At 46.2% G+C, this 26,004-nt stretch overlaps 1 protein-coding gene across 4 annotated transcripts in view; it reads right to left on the bottom strand.

Moving 5' to 3' along the window:
• LOC119176427 (zinc finger protein ZFAT) overlaps nt 1-26,004 on the bottom strand; it is a 158,199-nt gene that overhangs the window by 27,661 nt on the left and 104,534 nt on the right. For 3 of the 4 annotated variants that reach the window (XM_037427690.2, XM_037427688.2, XM_037427689.2), the window contains exons 17-19: nt 23,148-23,304; nt 14,253-14,408; nt 5,934-6,083 (exon numbers count right to left, since the gene is read on the bottom strand). In XM_037427690.2, coding sequence (XP_037283587.1) covers nt 5,934-6,083; nt 14,253-14,408; nt 23,148-23,304 — 463 coding nt within the window. The remainder of the gene's footprint in view (nt 1-5,933; nt 6,084-14,252; nt 14,409-23,147; nt 23,305-26,004) is intronic. The other variant, XM_075877667.1, reaches the window with a different exon arrangement.

Below are 26,004 nucleotides of genomic sequence, written 5' to 3'. Positions count from 1 at the left end.
CAGTACCTCCAACAGGACATTTCGAATCTCGAGCAGCGTCCTACTGAATGAACGAATGCTGACTTCCTGTGTCAAGCAGAAACCGAACCAGAACTGTTTTCGCTGATGGAATAGCCTATGCTCTGCCAGTCTGTAGCAGTACGAGCATCAAACCAGCCCCAGTAGTTGAGACAGACGTTGCCCAAGAAGGGGTAATGGTGAACCCTGGTGCGGAATCTTGTCGTACGGAGGTGTTGTTGGCACGCTGTGAGCAATTCGCTCCATTGTTAATAATGCACAGAGAAGTTAAATGTCGTCCCGTGCATCGGCAGCATTGCAGGGTTTTGGCGGTGCAGCAATTATGGGCGAAATGGTTGCGTTTACCGCAGCAAAAGCATAACTTTTCTTCATGAAGCCTCTTCCGCATCTCTTCCAGAGGAAGATGCTCGGAGCAATCCTGGAGAGTGTGTTCGGAAGAGGTGCACAGGATGCAGGGACGCGAGTATGGAGATCAAATTTCTGGTGATAAAGTCGCAGTGGAGGGCAAGAGTGGCTGACAGGTCAGCAAGTCTCGCTGTGGAGGCCTCCAGCTTGTAGATGATATCGGTTCCTGGAGACCGCTTTCCTCCCGTATTTCTACTTGTACTTTGATGAAGCTGAAGAGGTCTTTCACTTGTGAGTGGGCTGCTTGAGATGCAGTGGTGGGCTGCGATGTGCATGTGAGTCACTGCGTGGAGTGGTTGTGACGGCAGCGGATGCGGGGGCTACCAGCCATGGCTCGGTTGCAAGACGAACCCTTGCTTGAGCACTGATGACTGTATTCTCTAACTTGCTGGCTGTGGTCAGATCTACTACCAACTCTTCGTAATGAAGAGCAGCTTTCATAATGAAGAGCTGTCCTTGCTCAAGTCCATGAGTTTGGCGATCTTCCCGACGATGAGGTCGAGTACATCTTTGAGCTTTTCAACAGGGGTTGACGAAACTTCCAGCAGGGCATCGAGCGATAAGATGTGTTGCGTGACGGCTTTTCAGACGAAGCGGCGCTTGGTGATGAGTTTATTCAAGGGCCAGAGTCGAGCACGAGAACGAAGTGTGAGAAACAAAGATGGAGACTCTGACCCAATCGTCTGGCTACATTCATGGTCAACGGAACAACTGAACAAGCCAGCGCTCGTGGCTCGTTGCCTGCCGCCCTTCTTTCTCCTTTATTTGCAACAATGTATACTTGAAGGGTAATGGTTTACAGAGCTTGGTAAAAGGTGGAGAAGGAGAAATACCAGAACCACTTAGAATGAGAGAGCGTGGTGTAATTAAATAAGCAGCAATGTTGACACAACGGTGCTAACATTTTAACATTTAACAGGACACAAAAGTTAGGTGCCACTGAATTGTTCATAATTGTTTGAAGATTCTCTGAATTTCTATAACACTGTGAACAGGGAAGTGTCAGTGTCCTTTCAATATACATCTATAACTTGTTTTAAGCACCTGTATTATTCCACTTTCAGAAAATTTTAGAATCACTGTCGTGTCAACACTGTCAGTTTTCTTAAATCCTCTCCTTCTATCTCAAGTATATTGACTCTTCATTTAGGAGGAGGGATTTTATTTTGGCCATGGGCTTGCACCTTTCCCCAGTAACAGCCTGTGGTCAACTTTGGAAAGAAAAATCACAGTGCCTGTAAACAGCTCAAATATTTTGTAATGCTGTGTGAGCAACTTCATGACCAGATTTAAGACAGATCTTACTATATCACAGCAAAAGGAGCAGTTTTTTTTTTTTTTTTCAACCATTGGGGCATGCACGGAGCTCTGTAAGCATGATGAAATCAAGTTTCTCAATTTTCTAGTCATATGGTTGAAAGAGCTGGACTGGTGCATTGTTCTTTCAGTAGAAAAGAAGCTTTATCCCTGACGTTTCTTCCCTCTCCTAAGTACCCACAGCACACAGCATCTCACATCGTACTACCACAAAATAGAAGAAAGCTTCAGCAGACAGCTTCTCTGAACTGCAGTATGTAGTTTTTCTGCATTTTATGTTTCCATTGCATTGTATTAATTACTGTATTGAATATTGAATATATTGAATTAAGAAAAGTATAAAGTATGCTACCTACTGGGCAGTACCACTGAGAACCTATTCTCTGTACACCAGCCTGTTGGAGTTCTCAGCCGTGAATATACCAAGGACAAATGTAAATGTGCTGTTGTATCCAACAAGCATGGGGTATTGCACACATTAAAATGAATTGCACATTTTATGCACCTAGTTACCATGATTGTCTCACTGGTCTTTATTCTTGACCACCCTTTTGGGCAGCTATGTGTAAAGCGGGTATGCGCCTATTGTATTTTAAGATGATACATTGACTTCTTGAAGTAAGCACTTGGCTCCTTTTTCTTTTTCTATTCTTTAAGCTTTAAAGCAATCATTGTCAGGATGGGGAGAATCCACATGCTTTGCAATGCTTAAAACTCTGTCCCAACATGACAGATCAAAATAGTCTAGCTTTTTTTCTATATATTTAAAACCATCACTTCAACATATTTGTCTGTGTAGACAAATATGACTCTGCACCATATAATATTGTCACGACGCAGACACAGCAGGAGTTCGATATAGAAGAGCTCGCTTTAATTAAAAAAATGAAAGGCGCTCGTAAAGAGGACCGGGCAAGAGCTTCGTCTTCTTCTCTGGCTGTGCGAGCTCTCCTCTGCAGGTTGAATGCGGCATTTGCCTCCCTCCAGGAAGAGCATCGACCCGATGCTCGGCTACAGAATACGCGGTGTATGTAGTTGACGTATTACGCAACTGGCTCACTGCAATATGGCTTCATCCGCACAACGTGTACGATTTCAGATTTTTGAGCTCGCGAGGAACTGTCAGGGATGACCTCATAATTCACGTCACTTAGGCGCCGTATAACATTGTAGGGACCAAAGTACTTCTTCAATAACTTTTCACAAAGGCCGCGTCGGCGAATAGGGCTCCAGACCCACACTTTCTCGCCTGGTTGATAAGTGACGTATCGGTGTCGCAGGTTATAATGTTGTGCGTCATAACTCTGCTGTCAGGCGATTCGCACGCGTGCTAGCTGCCGTGCCTCTTCAGCTCGTTGGGTAAAGGCTTGAACATCCGTGTCTGTATCCTCGCAGTCGTGCAGCAGCATGGCATCAAGCATTGTCGTCACTTCACGGCCATAAAGAAGACTAAATGGCGTGCTCCGCGTAGTTTCCTGCTGCGCCGTATTATAAGCAAACGTCACGTATGGTAGAACGTCGTCCCAATTTTTATGATCCACGTCGATGTACATACTAAGCATATCAGCAATTGTCTTGTTGAGGCGTTCTGTTAAGCCGTTGGTTTGTGGGTGGTAGGAGGTAGTTTTTCGATGCGCCGTTCCACTCAACTCAAGCACTGACTTGAGGAGCATGGCCGTGAAAGCGGTACCTCTGTCTGTTATTATAATTCTAGGAGCACCATGCCTCAGAACGATATTTTCAATGAAAAATCGTGCCGCTTCTACTGCGGTTCCACTTGATAAAGCCTTTGTTTCTGCGTAGCGAGTAAGATAGTCCGTAGCGACAATTACCCACTTATTTCCAGTATGCAAAGTCGGAAATGGTCCAAGGAGATCCATTCCGATTTGTGCAAAAGGCATGGTGGGCACTTGAACTGGTTGCAACAATCCGGCTGGTTTTAAAGGTGGCGATTTTCGTCGTTGACAATCGAGACACGTGCGGACGTAATGCTTTACAGTGCCTGGAAGCTTCGGCCAGTAGTACTTTTGATGGATTCTGGCCAATGTGCGCGTGTATCCGAGGTGGCCGGAGGTTGGCTCATCGTGGCAAGCGCTCAGGATCTCATCGCGAATGGATGTCGGGACGACAAGTAAGTGGGCATTTCCACTGGGGGCAAAGTTCTTCTTGTATAGGACACCACTGCGCAAGCAGAATGATGGCAGGCTCCTTGCAAATATCTTGGGAACGCTTGTAGACTGGCCGTTAAGAAAATTAATAAGATGGAGCAACTCACTGTCTTCTTTCTGCTTAGACGAAATGGTGACCGTGTCGACCACTCCTACAAATGCCATGTCATCATCTTCTGAGACATCATCTTGCTTTATAGGCGACCTGGATAAACAATCAGCATCAGAGTGCTGTCTTCCCGACTTATAGACGACCGTCATATCGAATTCTTGTAGGCGTAAGCTCCAGCGCGCTAGCCGACCGGATAGGTCCTTCAAGTTGGTCAGCCAGCAAAGAGAGTGGTGGTCGCTGACTACGTGGAAGGGACGGCCGTAGAGGTATGGGCGAAACTTCAGAACTGCCCATACTACAGCAAGACATTCCTTTTCCGTTGTGGAATAATGGGACTCGGCACGGGAAAGCGTCCTACTTGCACATGCAATCACTCTCTCGGCTGAGTCTTGCCACTGGACGAGTACAGCGCCTAAACCTACGTTGCTGGCATCAGTGTGGATCATGGTTGGAGCGTCCTCGTCAAAGTGAGCAAGCACTGGGGGTGTCTGCAGGCGCTGTCGTAGACCGTCAAATGCTGCTTGTTCCTCTTCGCCCCATAAAAATGGAACATCGTCTCTCGTTATGCGTGTTAAGGGCGACACTATGTGCGAGTAATTGGCGATAAATCTGCGGTAGTAGGCGCAAAGGCCAAGAAAACGTCTTACGGCCTTCTTTTCTGTTGGCACCGGAAATTTTCGGACGGCGTCGATCTTGTCGGGGTCCGGACGAACACCTTCATGGCTCACCACATGTCCTAAGAATCGGAGTTCCTTGAAACCGAAATGACATTTCTCAGGTTTCAGCGATAAGCCAGCGGACCGTATTGCTCGAAATACTAATAGCAGCCGTCTTAGATGTTCCTCGAATGTTGGTGAGAAAACAATGACGTCGTCGAGGTATACCAGACACGTCTGCCACTTAAGGCCTGATAGGACGGTATCCATCAGTCTCTGAAATGTTGCTGGGGCTGAGCACAATCCGAAGGGCAAGACTTTAAACTCGTAAAGCCCGTCAGGCGTAACAAAAGCAGTCTTTTCTCTGTCCCGCTCATCGACCTCGATTTGCCAATAACCGCTTTTCAGGTCCATCGACGAGAAGAAGCGTGCATGCCTCAGCCTGTCAAGTGAATCGTCAATACGCGGTAGTGGGTATACGTCTTTCTTTGTCACGCGGTTCAGCTTGCGGTAGTCTACACAGAAGCGTAAGCTGCCGTCTTTCTTCTTAACTAGCACTACCGGTGATGCCCAAGGGCTTTTTGACGGCTGAATGATGTCATCATTGAGCATTTTCTGGACTTGTTCTTGGATTGCTTCGTGTTCTTTCGGTGCCACGCGGTATGGGTTTTGTCGAATTTGTCTTGCCGTCTTAAGAAGACGAAGCTCTTACCCAGCACCTCCACCAGTGTCACGACGCAGACACAGCAGGAGTTCGATATAGAAGAGCTCGCTTTAATTAGAAAAATGAAAGGCGCTCGTAAAGAGGACCGGGCAAGAGCTTCGTCTTCTTCTCTGGCTGTGCGAGCTCTCCTCTGCAGGTTGAATGCGGCAATATGTAGCATTAGGTTGCTGAACAATGTTCATTAGGTCTTACAAACGCATGCGGGACAAAGGCAAACATGTTCCTTCTCGGCACATTCATGCCACTTCAAGGACAATGAACTAAATTGCTATCAAAACCATGACCAACTGATCATATACAAAATATTTATGTCACCTCTTACACAAACTTTCACTAGTGTTATAAGATAAAAAAAAAAAATCTGTTGTAAGCATCCCAATGACAAAGTCGAAAGCCTGTTAAAATGTTTAGTTCGATTCCTTGAACATTTGTTGCTGGTGCAATGTAGTAAATCTTAGAATGATCAACAACAGAACATATATTAATTTGACATTTTTCGAGAAAACTCTTTAGGCAGACCTAAGTTTGCCTACCTCAAGTTGATTGGTGTCATCAAGGGCAGGTTCCAGTATCATTTCTTGCTCAGCACTAGCTGCAGCTGCCTCTGCTTCTGTTGCAAGAGCATCAGTAGATACTTCTTCCACACTCAAGTCCAAGTTCTCCAAACAAACACCATGCTTCAGCTACAATGAACAAAAGCATAAAATGCATAGTTCTTCCCAATCTACCAGTATCTATTATTGTACTAAAGCAGACTTCATTGCTATTACAGTAAAATTTTACAGAATCTACACAAGAAGCATTGAGAGAAAGCCAAAGATGAGTCGCTATGATCAATGTTTTTAACAAGAGAATCACACCAGCAAGAGCCCTCAGCAAATATAATTTTGTTACTCATCTAAAAATTTATGGTTCTACTAACTGCAAGTAAGTCCAGTCAGTGGCTTTATGCATGATTATAATATGATGTCACCATTTCAGAGCATCAATATCATGCTGAAAGATTTGGAGTGCCAGTAAAATTGAACAAGACACATTTGAAAACTAACATGACAAGTTGCATCATGTAATCTTGGATGCCATAGTGGTGCTTAAACACAACCTGTTTCTAGCTTGGCATAGCAGAGCAGCGAAGAGACTGCAACATCATCAGACACTGTTTGTTTTTATGCAGCTAACACTTAGCAGCATCATAATACAACACATGGGCATGAAGGAGGACAGCAGGATGGGCACTGACTCATAACTATAAAGTTTATTGAAATGAAGGCACACTTTCATACAGAATCATATCAAACTTGTTGTTTGCATTGCAATTTGTATGAAACTTAACCAACCTGCCCAATGGTCTGTTCCACTAAATTACACATCACTTATCAAGCATTAACTCGCATGCAGCAATGGCACATATTATGAAGCAGCAGCCACACGTTTTTCGCCGCCTTACTTGCAAAGCACAACTGAAATCTCATTATGAGTACAGTTCAGTCTACTTATAACGATTATTGTTATAACCAATAGACGGGTTGACAAAAAAAAAGGGGGGGTGGGCAAAAAAAAAAAAGAGACCAAGACAGTTTACAGTGAAACCCATTAATACGTACCTGCCGGGGACGCCAGCATAACTACGCACTAACCACCAGCTACAAATTTGCATCTCCTGACATGCACCATTGCCGCCAACAAAGGGAAAATCTCAGTGCCACGGGAGATGTTGCCTAAAGTGCCCACCGCAATGCCATTTCTTCCTTTTTGCCAAAGTACAGAAAAGCTTCCAACTCTCACACAACTGCCCGAGAGCCCGCAGTGGCGACGCCGATGAGCGTTTCGAAACTACAGTGGGATTCATGATACACAGCGTGGGGCAGCGACAGTATGAACACAATCGGCTGTCCATGATACAATTTCTCCACGGTCTCCTTCTTAACGAAAACTGACTCGGTTTTCTTTCTTGTTTAAAATGCAGTGCAGTCGCAGAGAGCCAAATCGTTTACTGCATGGCTACTTCTGTGCAACGATTCACTCACTCTGTGCACACCATGACTGCATATATGCTGATCCACTTGTTGTGCAGTTGTGTTGTCCGCTTGTTGTACCCTCTCTGCTTCAGGCCATGCACAGATTCAGTGAGTAGCCTGCTGGGTAAACGCATCGACGAAGAGCTTTCCGCAAGCTCTAGCAGTTCTGGCAGCGGACGGAGGCACGCTTGGGCTCAACAGTGCTACGCTCGCTGTACGGTGCGTGTCTTGACATAATACAGTAAGGTTTCTCAGTGCCTGGGACCTGCAATGCTAAACTTCGCGACATCGAGCTGCTTACGTTTCTGTAAAGCGGTGCGCACTTGAACATGGTCTTGCAAAACAAAGTGGCAGCGATCGGCAGCCCAGCGCGGTCAGGTAGTCGCCTACTAAAAGCGTGCAGTAGGCCTAAAGTGATGCTACGCCACACGCGTGCCCAAGCAGATAACCGGGGATGCTTACTGTGATAAGACTTTTTGCCGCCACCTCACCTTCGTTTTTTCCCCAATGATTACTCTCAATTTCATCGCCGCCATTGCACGGAAGTTGAAATAACTTATCGGCTGATCTCCGCACTTATCAACATGACAGAAAGCTGTTCACGGCACATTGTGGCATTTGCAAGTGCAGCAGCGCAGTAAAATTTTGTGGCGCGAAATGTTATAGTAATATTGTGAGCGCGACAAGGGAATGACTCTTTATTCTCTTTGTAATCATCATCACATGTACATCTTCTTCATCTAAGAATATCATCACCGGCGTGATTGAGCTCGAGCCTGGCCGAATAAACCGGTTCCTCACAAGTGGTGGACTGTGCTTTTCGTTCCCTCAAGTCCTCTCACCCGTTCTCGCTGGAGCTCCGCTCGGGTCGTCGCGTACAACCCCCTGCCATGGCAGCCCAAGAAAACCCTGGCCCATCCAACGTCGCCGTCCTACTGCAGCCACCGCCCCCCACTCCGCCCAACAACACTCGCCTGCGTGATCCACCTGTGTTTTCCGGTCTCCGAGGCAATGATGTTGAAGACTGGATCAAGAACTACGACCTCGTCAGCGATTTGAACAGGTGGGACAATCCACACAAGTTGCACAGCGTCCCATTTTACTTGTCCGATGTTGCGAAAACTTGGTTCTAGAACCACCACCCAATCTTCCCGACTGGGACACTTTCGAGCAGCAAATTCGTCAGGTATTTGGTGCCCCTGCAGTTCGCACTGAGGCAGCAAAGCAGAAACTCGCTCAAGGCACGCAGCTGCCGGGTGAATCTTACACCTCTTATATTGAGGATGTCCTTGCACTGTGCAAGCGCGTTAACACCGGCATGTCTCAAAACGACCAAATACGCCACATTATTAAAGGCATTAACACCGTCGCCTTTAATGCCCTCGCCACGCAAAATCCTGCCACCACCCAGGACGTCATAACCATCTGTCAGCGACTTGACGAGCTTCAGTCTCTTCGCCTTTGCTACGATGCCACCGACATTCCTTTGCCTGCACCCCTCGACTTGCGTGCGCTTATTCGCGACATTGTTCGTGAAGAGCTGCACGGGCGCTGCTCTTCCTGTGCTGTCGAAGTTACTTCACCTCCTGAAAAAGATAGCTTGCGAGACCTGATTAAACAAGAGATCGCCTCCGCATCGCGTGCGACGTGTTCCAACAGTCCCTGCGTGCGCCAAACGCGCACGTACGCCGACGTTGCCGCGCTCTCTGCCGCACCCACCGTTTCTGTGCCTACAACAGCAGACCATACGCCTGTGGCTTCGTTATCACCGCCAGTGCGTTCACCACCTTACTACGCACCTCAGCGCCCACCTCGGCCAACCTGTTACTACTGCGGCTATCGAGGACATATCGCTCGGTTTTGTCGAAGGCGCCAACAAGACGAGCAACGCGGCTACGCTCCCGAAGAACATCGAAGCTTCCGTCCGACCATAAACTACTTACGGCCACCCCCCCGATCGTCCTATTACCGTTCACCGTCACCTACTTACCATACGGACATGCCTGGGAATTCCCGTACGTCTCGCCGCAGGTCGCCTTCGCCAGGTCGCCGTTCAGTGTCGCCTCTACGGCCCGCCTCCCATTCCACGAACGCCCACGCGGAAAACTCCCCGATGCAGTTTTAGGAGGGGAAACTGCATCCCTTGGACAGCTAACAATTCCTCCAGAGCGGCCATCGAATTTGATAGTAGTGTTTGTAGAAGGTGTACGTGTTGAGGCTCTTGTAGACACTGGCGCTGCCGTTTCGATTATTCGTGCTGATTTTTGTTCCCGCCTTCGAAAAGTCACCACACCTTATGGCGGCCCACCTCTACGTGCGGCGACCAACGCTCTCATTCGTCCACTTGCACAGTGTACCGTTCGTGTCTGCATAGAAGGCATTCGTCATCACATTGTTTTCGCGGTATTTTGTGAGTGCACCCGCGCTCTCATTCTTGGGTGGGATTTCTTGTCTTCTGCGTCCACTTTCATATCATGTGATCAGCGCCTCCTGCATCTAAACGCCACTGACTCTTCTCCGCTTGAACAAGATGGACGCATCCGCCTTGTCACCAAGTCAGATTATGTACTTCGACCATACATCGAAGAAATTATAAGTGTTAATTGCACCGACATTGTGAATGGCGACGTACTAATTCTCCCTTACGGTCATACCCTACGTAGGGGCATTGTGATCACACCGGGGCTTATTCGCTTCTTCGATGGGTGTACGTACCTAACCGCCATAAATCAAACACCCGAGTGTGTACTGCTCCCCTGTGGCTCAACAGTATCTTGCGCGGTCGACAGTGAGCCTGTTGCGATTGTTACTCTTCCGAACAACAACCACAACGATGTTCCCAAGTCGCAATCATTGCCATTCAATGCCTCTGCCACACCTGTGTCGGCGACAATAAGCAATGACTTAACACCTGATCAAACTGAAGATTTACTCGCCCTGTTAAATAGACACCGTTCTCTATTTGACGTGAACTCGCCCGCCCTCAGCATGACTACCACCACTACTCACAGCATCCACACTGACGGCTCTCGTATTGTACATCGGCGTCCATATCGCGTGTCTCAGGTAGAACGCAAGATCATCGAGGAAAACGTCTCAGACATGCTACGACGCAACATCATACGTCCTTCCTCGAGTCCCTGGTCATCCCCAGTTGTTCTCGTTCAAAAGAGAGATGGGACAGTGCATTTCTGCGTCGATTACCGTGCGCTAAACAAAATAACGCGCAAGGATGTTTATCCCCTCCCTCGGATCGACGATGCACTGGATTCATTACAGGGCGCAGAGTATTTTTCCAGCCTCGACCTTAGGTCAGGCTACTGGCAGATACCAATGTCGGAGTCTGATAAAGAGAAGACCGCCTTTTCAACGCCAGATGGGTTGTACGAGTTCAATGTGATGCCTTTTGGACTGTGTAATGCGCCCGCCACCTTCGAACGCATGATAGACGGTGTATTGCGTGGTTTGAAATGGAAAACATGTCTGTGCTATCTCGATGACATAGTAGTGTTTTCATCCACGTTCTCGCAGCATCTACAACGTCTTGACGAAGTCCTCACATGCCTTGCAAAAGCCGGTCTACAGCTTAACACCAAGAAATGTACCTTTGCTAGCAAGACAATCAAGGTTCTCGGCCACCTTGTCAGCAAAGAAGGAATTCGGCCCGACCCCGAGAAGCTTGCCGGTGTCCTCGATTTTCCTCGTCCACTACGTCAGAAGGACCTGCGCAGCTTTCTTGGGTTATCTTCTTACTTCCGGCGCTTCATACGTGGTTTCGCGGAACTTGCGTCTCCGCTCCATCAACTCCTCGCAAAGAACGTCCCCTTCATTCGGTCCGAAGACTGCGAAAGCGCTTTCACGGCATTGAAGCAAGCCCTCACGTCGGATCCGGTACTGTGCCACTTCGATTCCACCGCACCCACCATCCTTCACACCGACGCAAGTAGTCATGGTCTCGGTGCGGTACTCTTGCAGCGCGACAAAAACTCACGCGAACGCGTCGTTGCCTACGCAAGTCGTGCTCTTACCGCTCCAGAAAAGAACTACACTATCACAGAGCAGGAGTGCCTTGCTGTTGTTTGGGCAGTGCAAAGATTCCGACCATATCTTCACGGCCGTCATTTTACCGTCGTGACCGACCATAATGCCCTATGCTGGCTTTCATCGCTGAAAAACTTATCGGGTCGCCTTGGTCGCTGGGCGCTTCGCTTACAGGAGTATGATTTCGATGTCACCTACAGATCTCGGAAGAAGCATCAAGATGCTGATGCTCTATCGCGCTGTCCTTTGCCCAGCGGAAGCAATTCACCATCGATACTCCAAAACAACAGCACCTCTCCAATCGCAGCGCTAAGTTCATCACCTGCCACCCTATCCGTCCTTGTTTCACAACAACGTGTCGACCCATACTGCCGCACCATTGTTGACCGCTTGACCGGCTCTACTACTCCTCCAAACGCCAGACTCCGTCGACAACTTAAACAATTTAAGCTTGTCGGTGATGCTTTATGTCGCTACGTTTACCACATCGATGGCAACAAGTGGGTACCCGTCATCCCACGTTCTCTGCAACGTGAAGTTCTGGAAGCCTTTCATGATGATCCAACCGCTGCTCATCTAGGCTACCACAAGACTTACGACAAAATACGAAGTCGTTGTTTTTGGCCTGGCCTCTCTTCAGCCGTCGCTAAATACGTCACCTCCTGTGTCCATTGCCAACAGCGAAAACGACCGACAACTGCTCCGGCTGGCTTAATGCAACCTCTTCCTTGTCCCGCCTCACCTTTTGAAGTCGTTGGAATCGACTTGTATGGCCCTCTTCCTATATCATCCAATGGGAATCGCTGGATTGTCGCGGCAGTCAACCACCTTACCCGCTACGCAGAAACAGCTTCTATACCATCTGGGACTGCCGCTGAGATCGCCGATTTCTTTCTTCGCCACATCTTTTTGCGTCATGGAGCTCCACGCATTCTCCTCAGTGATCGTGGCAAAATCTTCCTATCTTCCATTGTCGAGCAAGTTTTGCGTGCCTCGAACACTGTTCACAAGACCACTTCTAGCTACTACCCGCAGACCAACGGATTGACTGAACGGTTTCATCGGACCCTATCGGACATGATCGCCATGTACATTCACCCCAACTACACGAACTGGGATGCAATTCTACCCTTCGTGACATTCGCCTATAATACGGCTGCTCAACGCACTACCGGCTTTTCTCCATTTTTTCTCGTCCATGGTCGCTCGCCGAGTTTCGCTCTGGATGTCTCTTTCCTTTCGGCCCCTGCACCCTCGACGGCTCCTTTCTCTGAAGAATTCCTATCTCGTCTCGCACACTGCCGTCACCAGGCCCGTGTTAACACGGGCCTCTCTCAAGACACTCGAAAATCTCGCTACGACTCGTCTCGCCGTGTTGTGAGTTTTTCCCCTGGTGACGAAGTTCTTCTATGGACTCCACTACGCGTCCCCGGCCTATGCGACAAATTCATCAGTCGCTTCATTGGGCCATACACGGTGGTCGAACAGACATCTCCTGTCAATTACCACATTTCTCCTCTTAGCGCTAGTCCTGATCATCGTTGCCGAGGAACAGAGATAGTGCATGTATCTCGTTTAAAGCCTTATGTGCGACGCATTTCATAATACTCTCAAGCGACCAGGCGGCCGCTTTCACCGCGCGGGAGAATTAGTGTGAGCGCGACAAGCGAATGACTCTTTATTCTCTTTGTAATCATCATCACCTGTACATCTTCTTCATCTAAGAATATCATCACCGGCGTGATTGAGCTCGAGCCTGGCCGAATAAACCGGTTCCTCACAGTATGCAGTTAGTACGCACAAACCGGTAGGCATAAGCCAGACACTACGGCTAAAGCTGTCAGCAAATGCATTAGTCTCTATGGAACTCGGTCGGGGATTCGTCGTGACTACGTTTTAACCGTTAGTACGCTTAAAATGGGTATGTACTAACAAGCTCTGACTATTTGCATGCAAGTAAGGTGTGGAACTATGTACTTGTTTGCAAAAAGGCCAGTCTGTCAGCTCTGACTGCTTCGCACAAAGCTGGCGCGCATCTTTCTCAAGGCCATCTAGCTGGTTCCACGTAGCTGAGCAGGAGGTCTTTCATGAAAACAAAGCGCCTGAAGGGAGTGACTCATCCATTAGGCTTCCTTTGATGACGGTACCTTGGTAGGCTACTCAACAATGTCATTAGAGTCACCGCTCTCACTGCTGTCCACAGCACGTATACACGCAATGATCTCCTCATCACTGAGGTACTTGGACATTTCCATAACGTTGTATGCATGAAGAAAGTCATCCAGACCCGATGCTACTTCATTAAGCATTGACAACAACTCCAGCATCCCTTTGTCATCGGGCACTTTGCAGGCCTCTCCTGACATTGCTTTCTCCTCACCTACTTTTTTCTTGCGACCTCGTCGAACGAAGCCCGTCTTCCTGTAACATGTTTGCACCATGGGGGTGCGGTCAGCACGGACAGCCATTTTTAGTGTGCACTGTAGCCAAATTCCATCACTATATCTGATATCACATAACTAGAGCATCATAATAGGAAATTTATTTTGCCATAAAAAGAAGGTGGATGGTGCCATCCCTGTTCATTGTTATATCGGATATATTGTTATAAACGGTATCATTATAAGTACACTCGACTGTATACATGACACAAATACCACCACAGTAGGTAGGTAGCCTTAACTTTCTTAGGATACATCAAAAGGAGAATCCACCACTTTCTATTCAGACTTATGAAGGAGTGCATGCATACCAAAAAAAAAGTGACGAGATAATTGTAGTAAAAATGCTCACCCTTAGATGTCGCTTCATGTCATTCATGTTGCCAAAAATGTAAGAGCAGCTAAGACACTTGTATACCCTGTCTTTTTGCTGCTCAATCGAAATGGGATCAGCAACAACCGAGTTTTGATTGAAAACCTCCCCACGATGTTTCCGACTATAGTGGACCTATGAGACAGCACAGTAAAGACAAAACTAAAAATGTGAACTGAGGCAAAAGGAAATTTCACATGAGATGTGCAAAAACACACAGAAACTGTACCTACTCTCTCTTTTATGCTGCTACTTTAGGTGCAAACAACTCCAATATCTTTTAAATTCCATGATATAGTAGCATGAAGAGATTTGTAACACACTAACACAAGTGTTTTCACAGCTGGCCAATGTATTCCCCACATATTCCTCAGCATCTGAAGAGTGCCGCTATCGTCCTTAAAACTTGATATCCCTACATAATTATTATGCAAACTTAGTATGTGCTAAGTATTTTAAGACTTTTTAGATTCAACTTTTCATGTTTATTAAAATATTCTCTATAATATTCTAGTGAGTTTTTGACATCGTACAGTTTATGTGGAGAAATATGAACCATTAATGGCTCCTAAATGTAAAGGTTCAGGGGTAGAAAAAGTGGGTCCTAAAAGAGCCACATTTCATACATAGTCATGGCACAGAACAGAAACTATACAACTTACTATAAAAATGATTACATATTTGAAATCAGTATATAAAGCTATTTAAACATTAAAAAATTGAATACCCTACATTACAGATTAAACATTTTTTTAGTGGCATCTTTCCTTGATTTAAAAAAAATGGTACTAGTTCAATAAAATGCTCGAACTTGAACACCTGTATTATGTTTTTCCCGTTAGCAAGGGCGAAAATATTTACTTCGAACGACCAGTTACGTATAATGAGCTGGCTGACAAAATTTAAAAATCATGCTCTTCATAGTTACAGAGAGAAACATCTGAAATATAACCAATATCTAAGAAGATCAGTGCTTGATGTTTTCTGAATATTAGAGCTGTGATATTCGATCTTAAGGTAGAACTATAATCAATGCCTCAATATTATTCAATCAATAATGTCTCAACGTTATTATTTTATAAATGAAGCTTCAAGACTTCCTTTCAGGCACAAACAAAAATCTATATTCTGTAAAACCACACAAAGGTCTTCTGACTGACCAGGAGTTGGCAAGTTGTTCTCCAAAAGACAAATTTTTTCTCACAATACTAAGATTAATTTTATGGCCCTCAGCACTTATATAGAAAATCAAAATATTGAAATGAAAATTCAAGCTGTTTACTGAACCTGCTCGGCCAAATCTGAAAACCGATAGTGCTCCCTTTCTTATCTTTCATCCATAGCACCTTTTTGCTAAGAATTATGAACAGACTGCCATAATTAATGCTGCAATTAATGTCTTTAGTCATTCGAAGATGTCTGCTACCAAGAAAAAAGTATTTAGGAAGGCAAAGAGTAAGTACTGCATTTTCCTTGGCTGTGATGATTTTCAGACATATTTCTTGAAACACCTAACATAATTTATTCATAAAGCATATTGTGAGGAACCAGTTTATTCAGCCAGGCTTCAGCTAAATCACACTGGTGATGATATTTACAGATGAAGAAGATGTACAGGTGATGATGTTATCAAAGAGAATAAAGAGTCATTCGCTTGTCGTGCTCACACTAATTTACCCGCGCGGTGAAAGCAGCCACCTGGTCGCTTGACAGTATTATGAAATGCGTCGCGCATAAAGCTTTAAACGAGATACGTGCACTATCTCTGTTCCTCGACAACGATGATCAGGATTAGCGCTAAGAGGAGAAACGCGGTGATTGACAGGCGATGTCTGTTCGACCACCGTGTACGGCCCAATGAAGCGAGTGATGAATTTGTCGCATAGGCCAGGGACGCGTAATGGAGTCCATAGAAGAACTTCGTCACCAGGGGAAAAACTCACAACATGGCGAGACGAGTCGTAGCGAGATTTTCGAGTGTCTTGAGAGAGGCCGGTGTTAACACGGGCCTGGTGACGGCAGTGTGCGAGACGAGATAGAAATTCTTCAGAGCAAGGAGCCGTCGAGGGTGCAGGGGCCGAAAGGAAAGACACATCCAGAGCGAAAATCGGCGAGCGACCATGGACAAGAAAAAATGGAGAAAAGCCGGTAGTGCGTTGAGCAGCCGTATTATGGGCGAATGTCACGAAGGGTAGAATTGCATCTCAGTTCGTGTGGTTGGGGTGAATGTACATGGAGATCATGTCCGATAGGGTCCGATGAAACCGTTCAGTCAATCCGTCGGTCTGCAGGTGGTAGCTAGAAGTGGTCTTGTGAACAGTGTTCGAGGCACGCAAAACTTGCTCGACAATGGAAAAGAGAAAGACTTTGCCACGATCACTCAGGAGAATGCGTGGAGCTCCATGACGCAAAACGATGTGGCGAAGAAAGAAATCGGCGATCTCAGCGGCAGTCCCAGATGGTATAGAAGCTGTTTCTGCGTAGCGGGTAAGGTGGTTGACTGCCGCGACAATCCAGCGATTCCCATTGGATGATATAGGAAGAGGGCCATACAAGTCGATTCCAACGACTTCAAAAGGTGAGGCGGGACAAGGAAGAGGTTGCATTAAGCCAGCCAGAGCAGTTGTCGGTCGTTTTCGCTGTTGGCAATGGACACAGGAGGTGACGTATTTAGCGACGGCTGAAGAGAGGCCAGGCCAAAAACAACGACTTCTTATTTTGTCGTAAGTCTTGTGATAGCCTAGATGACCGGCGGTTAGATCATCATGAAAGGCTTCCAGAACTTCACGTTGCAGAGAACGTGGGATGACGGGTACCCACTTGTTGCCATCGATGTGGTAAACGTAGCGACATAAAGCATCACCGACAAGCTTAAATTGTTTAAGTAGTCAACGGAGTCTGCCGTTTGGAGGAGTAGTAGAGCCGGTCAAGCAGTCAACAATGGTGTGGCAGTATGGGTTGACAGGTTGTTGTGAAACAAGGACGGATAGTGTGGCAGGTGATGAACTTAGCGCTGCGATTGGAGAGGTGCTGTTGTTTTGGAGTATCGATGGCGAGTTCCTTCTGCTGGGCAAAAGACAGTGCGATAGAGCATCAGCATCTCGATGCTTCTTCCCAGATCTGTAGGCGACATCGAAATCATACTCTTGCAAGCGAAGCGCCCAGCGGCTGAGGCGACCCGATAAGTTTTTCAGCGATGAAAGCCAGCATAGGGCGTTATGGTCGGTCACGACGGTAAAATGACGGCCGTGAAGAGATGGTCGGAATCTTTGCGCTGCCCAAACAACAGCAAGGCACTCCTGCTCGGTGATAGTGTAGTTTTTTTCTGGAGCGGTAAGAGCACGACTCGCGTAAGCAACGACGCGTTCGCGTGAGTTTTTGTCACGCTGCAAGAGTACCGCACCAAGACCATGACTACTTGCGTCGGTGTGAAGGATGGTGGGTGAGGTGGAATCGAAGTGGCACAGTACCAGATCGGACGTGAGGGCTTGCTTCAATGCCGTGAAAGCGCTTTCGCAGTCTTCGGACCAAATGAAGGGGACGTTCCTTGCGAGCAGTTGATGGAACGGAGATGCAAGTTCCACGAAGCCACGTATGAAGCGCCGGAAGTAAGAAGATAATCCAAGAAAGCTGTGCGTCCTTTTGACGAAGTGGACGAAGAAAATCGAGGACGGCGGCAAGCTTCTCGGGGTCGGGCCGAATTCCTTCTTTGCTGACAAGGTGGCCAAGAACCTTGATTGTTTTGCTAGCAAAGGTACATTTCTTGGTGTTAAGCTATAGACCGGCTTTTGCAAGGCATGTGAGGACTTCGTCAAGACGACGTAGATGCTGCGAGAACGTGGATGAAAACACTACTATGTAATCGAGATAGCACAGACACGTTTTCCATTTCAAACCATGCAATACGCCGTCTATCATGCGTTCGAAGGTGGCGGGCGCCTTACAGAGTCCAAAAGGCATCACATTAAACTCGTACAACCCATCTGGCATTGAAAAGGTGGTCTTCTCTTTATCACACACCGACATTGGTATCTGCCAGTAGCCTGACCTAAAATCGAGGCTAGAAAAATACTCTGCGCCCTGTAATGAATCCAGTGCATCGTCGATCCGAGGGAGGGGATAAACATCCTTGCGCGTTATTTTGTTTAGCGCACGGTAATCGACGCAAAAACGCACTGTCCCATCTTTCTTTTGAACGAGAACCACTGGGGATGACCAGGGACTCGAGGAAGGACGTATGATGTTGCGTCGTAGCATGTCTGAGACGTTTTCCTCGATGATCTTGCGTTCTGCCTGAGACACGTGATATAGACGCCGATGTACAATACGAGAGCCGTCAGTCTGAATACTGTGAGTAGCGGTGGTAGTCATGCTACCGGCGAGTTCACGTCAAATATTGAACGGTGTCTATTTAAGAGGGCGAGCAAATCTTCAGTTTGATCAGGTGTTAAGTCAGTGCTTATGGTTGCCAACACAGCTGTGGAAGAGGCATTGAATGGCAGTGATTGTGACTTTGGGACATCGTTGTGGTTGTTGTTCGGAAGAGTAACAATCGCAACAGGCTCACTGTCGACCGCGCAAGATACTGTTGAGCCACAGGGGAGCAGTACACACTCGGGCATTTTATTTATGGCGGTTAGGTACATAGACCCATCGAAGAAGCGAATAAGCCCTGGTGTGATCACAATGCCCCTACGTAGGGTATGGCCATAAGGGAGAATTAGTACGTCACCATCCACAATGTCGGTGCAATTAACACTTATAATTTCTTCGATGTATGGCCGAAGTACATAATCTGACGTGGTGACAAGGCGGATGCGTCCATCGTGTTCAAGCCGAGAAAAGTCATTGACATTTAGATGCAGGAGGCGCTGATGACAAGATATAAAAGCGGACGCAGAAGACAAAAATCCCATCCCAGAATGACAGCGTGGGTGCACTCACGAAATACCGTGAAAACAATGTGATGACGAATGCCTTCTATGCAGACACTTACGGTACACTGTGCAAGTGGACGAATGAGAGCGTTGGTCGCCGCACGTAGAGATGGGCCGCCATATGGCGTGGTGACTTTTCGAAAGGCGGGAACAAAAATCAGCACGAATAATCAAAACGGCAGCGCCAGTGTCTACAAGAGCCTCAACGCGTACACCTTCTACAAACACTACTATCAAATTCGATGGCCGCTCTGAAGGAATTGTTAGCTGTCTGGTGGATGCAGTTTCCCCTCCTAAAACTGCATTGGGGAGTTTTCCGCGTGGGCGTTCGTGGAATGGGAGGCGAGCCGCAGAGGCGACACTGAACGGCGACCTGGCAAAGAGACCTGCGGCGAGACGTATGGGAATTCCCAGGCATGTCAGTATTGTAGGTTGGAGACGGTGAACGGTAATAGGACATTCGGGAGGGTGGTCATAGGTAGTTCATGGTCGGACGGAAGGTTCGATGTTTTTCAGGAGCATAGCCGCGTTGCTCGTCTTGTTGGTGCCTTCGACAAACCGAGCGATATGTCCTCGATAGCTACAGTAGTAACTTATTGGTTGAGGTGGGCGCTGAGGTGCGTAGTAAGATGGTGCACGCACTGGCGGTGATAACGAAGCGACAGGCGTATGGTCTGCTGTTGTAGGCACAGAAACGGTGGGTGCGGCAGAGAGCGCGACAACTTCGGCGTACGTGCGCGTCTGGCACAGGCAGGGACCGTTGGAACACGTCGGACGAGATGCGGAGGCGATCTCTTGCTTAATCAGGTCTCGCAAGCTATCTTTTTCAGAAGGGAAAGCAACTTCCGCAGCACAGGAAGAGCAGCGCCCATGAAGCTCTTCACGAACGATATCGCGAATAAGCGCACGCAAGTCGAGGGGTGCAGGCAAACGAATGTCGGTGGCATCGTAGCAAAGGCGAAGAGACTGAAGCTCGTCAAGTCGCTGACAGATGGTTATCACGTCCTGGGTGGTGGCAGGATTTTGCGTGGCGAGGGCGTTAAAGGCGACGGTGTTAATGCCTTTAATAATGTGGTGTATTTGGTCGTTCTGAGACATGCCGGTGTTAAGGTGCTTGCACAGTGCAAGGATATCCTTAATATAAAAGGTGTAAGATTCACCCGGCAGCTGCGTGCGTTTAGCGAGCTTCTTCTTTGCTGCCTCAGTGCGAACTGCAGGGGCACCAAATATCTGACGAATTCGCAGCTCGAAAGTGTCCCAGTCGGGAAGATCCGGGTGGTGGTTCCAGAACCAAGTTTTCGCAACATCAGACAAGTAAAATGGGACGCTGTGCAACTTCTGTGGATTGTCCCACCTGTTTAAATCGCTGATGAGTTCGTAGTTCTTGATCCAGTCTTGGACATCATCGCCTCGGAGACCGGAAAACACAGGTGGATCACGCAGGCGAATGTTGTTGCGCGGAGCGGGTGGCGGTGGCTGCAGTAGGACGGCGACGTTGGATGGGCCAGGGTTTTCTTGGGTCACCATGGCAGGGGGTTGTGGGGATGAAAAGCACCATCCACTACTTGTGAGAAATCGCTTTATTCAGCCAGGCTCGAGCTAAATCACGCTGGTGATGATATTTAGAGATGAAGATGTACAGGTGATGATGTTATCAAAGAGAATAAGGAGTCATTCGCTTGTCGCGCTCACACCATAAACAGTGTCGAAGTTTATCAGTGGCATACTTACTTCTATTTTCTTTATTGGCATAATAGCTTTTATGAAACAGTAATTAGCATAGCTTATTACTTTTGAAGTTTTTATGCATGCTCCTTTGAATTCTATTAGTATCACATATTCTTGGGCTGTGAACCTCTCCACCACGGTGGATACAAACACTTTAGACGAGGACACTTCTCGGCTTTCTAATGGCACGCGATCGACCAGATAAAGTAACAGAAACGCGCGTCCGTCAAACTGCTGCCGGCAGCGCACCTACCGGCAAGCCACTGTAACTTAAAAATAGAAAAAAAATTTCACACGCTGTTGCTTTAGCAACCGGTGACGCTGGTGGCAACGCCAGCGTCCTGAAAACGCCGAGTTTTTCACACGCAAAAAAAAAAAATAAAAAAATCATTCGGCCGCATCAGTCACTTTGGCTATTTCATGAAGTAATAGAGAGTTTTAAAATAGTGCACCGCGAGCCCTTGCGGTGCGGTCGCTGTCACTGTGCATGCGTCGTATGCGAGTCGCCGTTGGCGTTCGTAGCCCGCCCGCAGAGAATCCGAAATAGTGTGCGGCAATCGCGGCCCGCGAGGCTCACAAAGTGCTGGTGTCGAGACTATGTGCAGTTTCCGTGCATTTGAGTTCACGGACCAGCTAAAGTCCCTAGATTGTTCCCTAGGAAGGGCAAACGTTGTTCTAAATCTCCCTATAAAGTGGCGTTTCATCATTCTTGTTTGTGAAAAGAACTTGTGATGTGGTGAGCAGCCATGAATGAAATCTGCTGAAAGAAGACATTCACACAGTGGGTGAATATGAGAACAAAGTGCTTCGTTAGTGGTTGCCGATCAGGTTACCCTACATGCCAAGAAAAGGCAATATTATCCAATGTTCCTTCTGATCCCGAACGCCTCAAAGCATGCACTCAAGCGGTTTCCAGGAGGAACCGACTGCTCAGCACAAAGGATGCAGTCTGCAGCAAACACTTAACAGATAAGATGACTCGTCGTGAATGTGAATGAACAATTTTCGCTGCATGACCATAAGTTTTATGTTTATGCAACACAATGAAACATGCAATATATGGAGTTTTTTCTGTTACGGACGTGAGTTTTTTTTTTTTTTACTGTATTACGCTGTGCATTTACTGCTTTTTATGAGCAAGTTTCCAGTGGCATCCCTAAAAAGGTCCGCTGATCATTCAATGCGAAAAAAAAAATACTGTAATACTCTTTCCGTGCATGGTAAGAAGAGATGGTAAAATCAGCAAGAAGATAGGTGCAGGGTCCCCTGTAAACTTGTATCACACAGTTGTGAATGTTTCGCCATATAGTTATCATTAGAGTCACGAAAAGAAAATTTGGCGCAACACCAGACGGCATCTATGTAATGCACTCCAACATATTGGTCAAGGTATCTAAGTGGTTGCTTCTCTTTTTACGAGCAGTCACGTGGTTTTATTCAAGTTTTGCTTTGCTCTTCATCAAAAAAATGTGCATCCCCCCCCCCCCCCCCGCCATTCATGTGCTTCGCATATCCAGCTTGCCGATACGAGTGCCCTACATCCCATCAGCGAGTGCACGAAAACTAGCGCATTCAAATAAAGAACCGCTTGATACAAAATTTTCAAAAGCATGTCAGTTATGTGCATATCCGTTACGCACCAGACAATATCAAGTTCACAGGACGTGCAAGAACCACTTCAAATATCGGCATGCGTTCCATAGAGAGGCATGTAGATCGTGTTCTCTACGTGACTCAAGCCCCCCGTCATGCTTGCAGACAACAGTAATCAATTTTCACTTTCACTCTTTGGCATGAACAACGCTACTGTGCCATTCGACTGAAATTTCCTGCAAAGGAGCGGTTGTTATAGCAACGCTTCACTTTGTCTTCAAGTTGCGTCTACTCGGCGATAGGCACGCTGCCGGCAGCAGTCCGATGGACGCGCGTTGCTGTTACTTTATCTGGTCGATCGCGTCTCGTGAGTGTCCCCACATAAAGTGTTTGTATCTTACACCGTGCTCTCCACTACTCCCCCCCCCCCCCAATAGCTCTGCCATGTAGTACGGACAGCAGAGCAAGTAATGTAAAAAAAACCCAAAGTGTCAGAAAGGTCTAGAATCTTGAATTGCCAGTGCTCTGCAAAGTTACGTAGAAGGCATTCTAATAGTGCGTTAAAATGAGAAAAAAAAAAAAAAAGCCTCCCCATCCCACCAAACCCCCTTCTCACCTTCATGTAATTGATAGTGTTTGATGAGTAGGAGCAATGCTCGCAGATATAGCGTCTGATGATGTCATGAGTTTCGAGGTGGCGTTTCAAGTGGCATTTCTGGGTGGCAGTATATTCACACTTATCACAAGGGTACAGTGCTCCTCGGCCATGTGTTCTGTAAGAAGAACGAGTACGAATGACAACACCGATATGGATGGGGCGCTCATGTTGGCGTTACCATTAGCCAGAAAAGCACTTGCACTGACTAGCCTAAAGTGAATTGACAGTGATTATTTAATTCTTAAAAAAGACACCAAGAAAGTTCTGTATCAACTATATAAATTTCCTTTCATCAAACCACTATAAATCAAATTGTCTCTGCATTTATACATTCATGCTATTCTATACCTTCTTTATGCCACTGAGGAAAGTGAACTTGTGCTAAACAAGGTTTTTTAACATGATTCAAACAAGATCACTCAAAACAAAGAAGAAAATTTAAGAAAACAAGTACTTTTAAGTGCTCAATTTGGAAGCAACAGTAAAGAAAAACTGTGCTTTACAAGCAAGACAGATTGGCACTGCTCAAGCCTATGAGAACTGACCAGGATTTCACATAAAGAGAATAAAACAATTTTTTAACCTTCACTTTTGGCTACAGAGAAGGCATTCATGCAAAAAAATAACAAATAAAAACTTGCACTACAAAAATTCATGAGAAAATGAACAATTAGTATAGTAATCTGTTTTCTGATCAATTCAAAACTGAAACATCACTCTCCTAGAAACTGATGCTAGAAGCAACATGACCACAAAAGACACATATGTTGTTCATAAGATTTACAAATTCGAAAAAGGCATTCTGTTCAGACATGTGATTCATGGACTCGTCAGCAGTCCTGAGTGTGCACACATGGAGTATTAACAGCATGTTTCAGTGAAGACTTAACAAAAAGTCCAATTACAGTGCAGAAAACATGGATAAACTGGACTGACATGTGTTACGACAGCAGAGATGCCAGAAGTGCGGAATCGTTGCTTTTCACTGCGTTCAGTTTTTCGCTGAACCAACTAGTGTCCGAACATACGAGAATAGGGGCGTCATCCTCTCTTCTCGACTTGATGTTCGTTGAAAATACGCTTCAAAACAGCACAGTTAGCGTAGAAAAAAGGTATTTCAGATCATAAGTTGCTTGTGCTGACTTGCCCTATCACAGTTATTCGCTCATCTACCAAAGGACCATGCCTTTACGTAAAAGATTATGCGCGCGCAGACAATGACAAAATATCAGATATATTAGATTGCAACTTCGACGAATTTAGCGCCCTGAACAGTGTTCCGGAATGGTGGACGCGTTTTAAAGAAATAATATATTTTTGCGAAAACAACTTAATTCCCCAAAGAAATAAACGGGTCAACAAAGATTACCCATGGCTAACACGCGAGATAATTCCGTTGAAACGAAAACTGAAACGGCGACGTCGCACAAAGGGAGATAAAAATGAAATCGTTGGTATCGTTGGCACTATGCGTGATAAAACACGTGAAGCGAAATCACGATTTTACGGTGTACTTACAGGACCCATTTAAACACTCACTCAGGACAAACCATAATAAGGTCATCTTTCAACCTGCTAGCCGTGTCAATACACATAAGTATTCTTTATTCCCAATGGCCATTAGTTTTTGGAATAGGCTGCCAGTCAATGCAGTGAATTGTTCTACGCTGGAATCGTTTGTCAACTGTCTAGAAGAGATTGATTTTTCTAAAAATGTATACATATGAATCATGAAGTATCCTATGTGTATCAATACTTTCTTTTTTTTTTGTGGAGCGTTATTATGTCTCATGTTACCTCTATGTATCCACTCCTGCATGGGCCCGATTAGGGCCTGCAGTATGTACAAATAAAAAAAATAAAAATAGAAAACTTACCTAAATATAAATAGTTTTCTGCTCTCTTTTTCTTCAACCCACTTACAATGACAAAAATAAAGATGTGCATAATAACAGATTCATTGAACAATTAAAGTTCACTAGTGATATCTGTAAAAGAATGCCAGTGCATGTTCGCCAACTCCCTTTAGTCTCACTGGAAAAAATATTTCTGTCTTCCAGTCTCCAGGACAACACCAACCTTATTTTGTGAAAAAAGAAAAAATTCTAAGCTTCCCCTCAGCCACAATTGCTTTTTGCAAATTGGATGAGAATAATCTTTTGACAAGATTCTACAAAAAGCTAATGTACTCGTCGGGCTCCAAATTTCTCTGGGCATACTGTAAATAGCATGAGTTTACACAATGCTGCTATATGCAGTATCGGGGCCCTTGTTTAAGGAAAAAAAATCGAGAATATGGCAACTCATTTGATAATGCCCTAATTTCAGAGTTTTAACAGCAAATCTGTTCAGCAAATCATTCTTTATCCACTCTTTACTAAAAAAAACTATCATCATCATAAATAGGTATGTGCCACAGAAACTGGGTAAATTCTACTACACAGAGCTTTTACTGAAAATAAAGAAAGCAGCAGTTAGCCAAAGAAATGTCTGCGAAGCGAATACGGCAAGCCGAACAGCCCGAGTACGTACGAGAGAAAACTAGGGCACGGGGAAGGCAACAGCAGCTAAGCAGAGACCCCAAAGCAGTGGGAGATCTTTGCAAGTGACGACGTGCCCATGTTGTGTCATCTATGGTTTAACTCGAACCTCTCTGCACTGAGAATGAACATAGAAACAACGTATCCTCACCTAGAAAAGCCTAATAAAGATCTAGAAACACCCTGCATCACCTAGCCAAGGCCTAGAAACAATCTCAATGTAAACAGATTTTTTGAATCGCCCAGTTTTTGCTGTTTCAAGACTTGCGTGGCTT

Source organism: Rhipicephalus microplus, chromosome X, assembly GCF_043290135.1.
Source record: "Rhipicephalus microplus isolate Deutch F79 chromosome X, USDA_Rmic, whole genome shotgun sequence".
Taxonomy (NCBI): Eukaryota; Metazoa; Arthropoda; class Arachnida; order Ixodida; family Ixodidae; genus Rhipicephalus; species Rhipicephalus microplus.
This window is presented reverse-complemented; position numbering and strand designations above follow the sequence as displayed.